This window comes from Alosa pseudoharengus, unplaced genomic scaffold (genome assembly GCF_046254945.1).
Source record: "Alosa pseudoharengus isolate Yale_2024_CS ecotype anadromous, Long Island Sound unplaced genomic scaffold, YU_APseudo_1.1 YU_APseudo_1.1_scf_22, whole genome shotgun sequence".
NCBI lineage: Eukaryota > Metazoa > Chordata > Actinopteri > Clupeiformes > Clupeidae > Alosa > Alosa pseudoharengus.
In genome coordinates this window covers 5,475,536-5,480,535 of record NW_027468680.1, presented here as the reverse complement: position 1 = coordinate 5,480,535, position 5,000 = coordinate 5,475,536, and the positions used below count along the sequence as shown (strand labels likewise).

At 41.9% G+C, this 5,000-nt stretch overlaps 1 protein-coding gene across 14 annotated transcripts in view; it reads right to left on the bottom strand.

The window, feature by feature from the left end:
• Positions 1–5,000, bottom strand: part of LOC143139664 (neurexin-3a) — a 236,513-nt gene that overhangs the window by 16,104 nt on the left and 215,409 nt on the right. For 4 of the 14 annotated variants that reach the window (XM_076300315.1, XM_076300317.1, XM_076300329.1 and 1 more), the window contains one exon: positions 1,053–1,070. The exons of 8 other annotated variants lie outside the window; for them this stretch is intronic. In XM_076300315.1, coding sequence (XP_076156430.1) covers positions 1,053–1,070 — 18 coding nt within the window. Of the gene's footprint in view, positions 1–1,052; positions 1,071–3,607; positions 3,611–5,000 lie in introns of all 14 variants that reach the window. 2 more of the 14 variants (XM_076300319.1, XM_076300323.1) reach the window with 1 other exon arrangement.

Genomic DNA, 5,000 nt, shown 5'->3' with positions numbered 1-5,000 from the left:
TAAATTAGCTATGCGTCAAGGTTAGCTAACGTTTCCCCTTCGCTCTGGACCAAAGCCATTTAAACTGACTCGAGCGGCTGATGGACGGACACAAATATAAGTTCCATCGCTGTCCATTAATGGACGGGCCGCATGATTAAACTATCCGGCTATAGGATTTTTATGTATCTCACGCACAGCGGTTTGTGGGTTGGCGATAATGGTAAATTGCAAATCCATTCTGAACAATCTGATGGACGAATTCATTATAATGCAAATGAGTTTGATATACTGTATGTTGGGATTTAGTTATCATGTAATTGCAGCAGATATTGGAATGTCCTTCTTCACAGTGCTTATTTTCTTGTCAGTGATGTGTTTATGCCATGTGACATACTCAAACAGTCATCTGGTGTCTCTCACTATGCCTCTGGCAAAGTCCAGGCAATCTAACATTGTAATGCAAATGTATATTAAATCAGTAAAATAGTGAACACTCTCAGCCAAAGAGCTTGTTGGTGTAGGCCAGCTCTTAACACACCCAAATGGACATATCTCTCAATAACAAAACAAGAGAGGTTGGAATATTATACATGGTTAACCTAAAGTTATTTTGTGCACGCATGATTACATGAAATTAATATCAATGTCTACAATGATTATTTATCTTCAAAGAGTAACAGGCTCATTTGTTTAACGAGAAGCCAGGCTGAACAAGGATGACTTTACTCAACTGTGTGATAAGGTGGTTTAGCTCTGTATCTGTATATCGATAGAATTTGTCTGTTGAATTCCTATGAGTTATTATCATGTCATTAAGATGACACTACACTCTTATTACTGAGGTGCAGTGCAATAATTACAGCTCTGTGATCTGGACTTTTGATCCATCTAGTGCTGGTTATTGCCCTGATGTCTTATAGATCCATTTTAGAGGGGGCTGTCAAGTGGAATGCTTGAGATGATCAAAAAGCTGTTGAATGTAAGTGCCGCATAAGGAGGTTTCACTGAGGACTGGATATGAGGCAGGGGATGAAGGCTTTCCCATTTCAGCTGTTTTGGTGTCAATACACATCCTGAAAGGTGCTTTTCTGGCATATATTAAAACCACAGCCCATCACTCTGTTATTCTTCACAGTCTTTACAGAGCAAGGCTTCTCTCTCTCTCTCTCTCTCTCTCTCTCTCTCTCTCTCGCCCGACACTTTTGAGCAAAAAAAAAAAAGTGGCACAAATAACTACTTTAAAACTAGACCTCACTTTGGCCCTTTCAGCACTACCGAGGCAAACAAATTGGATGCACTCTGCCTATGGTGACACGAGCACAGTGTTATGGCACAGATTTCTTAAGCCCCGCTGAAGTAAATGGCAGCCGGTGTCTCCTAAGGTTAGCGGCGTCTGCACACCCCTTGGCCGCCGTGACTCATGGGTACCTAGTGAAATGTATCAGTCCTCGACACCCAGCGCGGCTTTTCCGCACTCCTCTCCCGCCACATAATTGGATTTGGAACGCGACTCCTGAGAAATATTACCCCCTCTCACTGCTGGAGGAGCCAACTGCTGACACCCATTGGATTCCCTCCCCCTCGCTGTTCCCTTTCATTCACACAACGCTTTTTAAAGTGTCGCTTTTTTATATGCGTCCCTTCTGAACTAGAGTTAACCTATGACATAAGACAACTTGATACCATTATGGATGCTATCTAATGGTTTCAGCCGAAGAGGTTCCAGTGCCATTTTGGGGGTTTAATGTCTTTAAAAATGTTAATGAGGACACAGTTATGGTTGCCAGAGGGACAGCTGACCTTTATGTTGGAATGCGACATTGAAAGGAGTTTTTTCAGACAGTTCCAGTTTCAGACAGTTATGACATCCTATCAAAGACACAATTGATGAGGTTTGGAGCGAAATATATGCGATACCACACCTCATTAGAGAAAAATATTGATTTCAAGTCTTCTACTGACATCATTATATAAATGAAGTTATATGATAAAGTATAATAAATTTGCACATGATAAAATATCTCTGTCTATCTATGTATCTATGTATGTATCTTTCTATGTATTTTTTATCTGTTTAAAAGTTTGGCATTACAGGGTTGCACTTGTAAGGCTTTAAATGTATACATGGACCAAAACAAAGCCACCTTTACGATAAGGCTATCTTCAGCGAGGTATATATATGAGGCCTCAAGCCTCTCTCAACACATGTCACAGTGTTTCTGCCACCTCCACAATGGGGAGAATCAATCTGATTTGGGCACGGCATAATGGAATCTTAATTAGATATTGACGTTTCAGTGAAGTGATTACAGCCAAAAGTGTATCTGAGGAAGAGTCTGGAGAGGTGTGGATCCTGGAGCTCTGAGTATCAGGTGAAATGAAACACATCCATTTGTGATTTAAACGACCTTTGTGTCGTCTAATCTACACTGACACCTTTCAAGTTTGTCGCTAAAAAAAAAAAAAAAAAACACAGCTGCAGATCACTCCTGTGAACTTAAGATATATGGCCACTCCTCAGTTTTAAGTGTAAATTCACAAGGTATCATTTTTACTGCCTGTGATGAAACCCTGTATGAGAGAGCAGTGTCACAGCCATCGATCGTGTCTGTATCAGTGTGACATTGTCGGGCTGTGAGTACACTCTACACATCAGCGATACAAGGAGCTAAGGGAGTGGCAGTGAGCTCATCTTCATCATCTGATGTCCTCCATGGCATTTGACTCTGAAACACTTCTAGTCCCATGATCCCATTATCACATAGAGGAAATTATGCCTTCTTTAACACATTTACAAAAATTGCAGGTGCTATCTTAAATGTAGCAAAAATGTTGAGAAAGGTGTTGGAAAGTGATTGTGCTTATGTGATTATAAGTCATGATCATGTATCTCTTCTGGTTTTAATATCCATGACTTTTTCAGTATATAAATATTTAAGAGAATATTTTCAGACTGTTTTGTTAACTGTTGCCTGTTGTTGTTTTTGTTGATGTTTTCACAAATATCTGTAGAAAAGACAACTATACGCTTCTTCTTCAGAGCCATCAGAGCATAGGATTGTGAGGGACTGCCTCTAAATCTGTACTCAGACACAAAACAATAAACAATTCACATGTCCCCCATTGCTTGTCGCCTCAAAAGCTGCAATTAATTTAACTTTGTCACACAGCATTTCACAACTTTTTCCTGTAATTGCAGCAAGTTGCTTAATTCCACTAATATCAGCCGTGGCCCACTGGTTAGCACTCTGGACTTGTAACCGGAGGGTTGCCGGTTTGAGCCCCGACCAGTGGGCCGCAGCTGAAGTGCCCTTGAGCAAGGCACCTAACCCCTCACTGCTCCCCGAGCGCCGCCGTTGTAGCAGCTCACTGCGCCGGGATTAGTGTGTGCTTCACCTCACTGTGTGTTCACTGTGTACTGTTTGTGTTTCACTAATTCACCGATTGGGTTAAATGCAGAGACCAAATTTCCCTCACGGGATCAAAAAAGTATATATACTATAATTATATTTTAGGGTCTCTTGTCTCTATATATCACTGCTTGTCTCTTCCTATCTGAACGCGGCTTTAAAGCAACACCAAATAACTTTTCCTCTGTCGCACGCACTATTTGTTTATCCAGCACCGGCTTTGCAAATAACAATGTCCATAGACAACGTAGAATATGTTGCATGATTTTATGAAAGTACGATGTATTGCGACATCAGATGCAAGTCAAATTTGTCGTTTCTCATGTCTCATTCCATCGAACTACAGATCTGCTACCCGATCCGGCAAACTTACATAGTGCGGTTATAGCCGTTAAAGGGCCGCTAAGCGAATGCAGAAAGTGCCGTTCACCCTGTTACGAGTTGATGAACCACTGAAACGATTTTGGAAACATTATTTTAAGGTACAAAAAACTCTTTGGTGTTGCTTTAAGTTTAGTCCTGGGTCTACTCTGGAGAAATAGTCATTAGGTAGGCCACCGAGGAGCTGCTTTCTCTGCAAGCAGAGCATCTCACTATCCCCACCGCCTTGATACACTCTCGCTCTTCATTAAGGGTGAGAAAGAAAAGATGCAATCCCATTTAGACAAACAGATAGACAAGTAAGTAAGTAAGTGAAAAGATAAATAAACAAACACAAATTATTTATAGATATATACATATATACAAACTCCCCTTTCCTTGCAACGTTTGGAATCATAGCTTTACAATTAAAACATTTGCTGTGACAGGCAGCTTGTTTACAGATCTTGTTTGCACAAATTAAGACTGGAGAGCAAACATGTCCTGTCGGCTTGTTGACCTAACGTTTCGCCTGCGCCTTAATGAGAATCCTCCTGCCGATTCCGCTAAACCGTCCAGCAATCCGTCCATTGAGCGGGCAGGAGAGAGAGAGAGGGCGGCACTCGCCTCAGAAAGTCGCGATTAATCCCCATCTCGAAAGCAGAGCTCAGGCTTCAGCTGCGACCCGCAAACAAAACACCACCAACAGACACCTCAGTCTTCCTCGCCGGCTTAGTTTATGCAATGCTGCTTCAGTATTGTGCTCTCTGAGGTAAAGCGATAGCAAATGAAGCAAGATCATGACGATCATCATGAAATGGCATTCATGCGAATGTTAAATGTATTATTATTATGATCAAGGCTTTTGATTTCACCTGATGTGATTTGTGATCTTCTACTGTGAATATGTTTATGTGGGCTGTAATTAAATTTCCAGGCTGCTCAATATTTATCAATGGTTTGTGCTGAGTGGTTGGTGGTGTACCCCGAGGGGGAAAGCAAAACTAATCACATGCTGTGTTCCAGGGCCGCACAGGTGCATGTGTGCAGAGTGAGCTTCTTGTTAGGCTTCTGCGTTTGGGCCCTACACCCCTCTGCTCTCTTACACACACACACACACACACACACACACACACACACACACACACACACACATACACACACACACACACACACACACACACACGTGCCTTCTGGGGTACACAGCAGGTTTGCTGCTCACCAGTTTATAGTTTGCATACGCTTTGT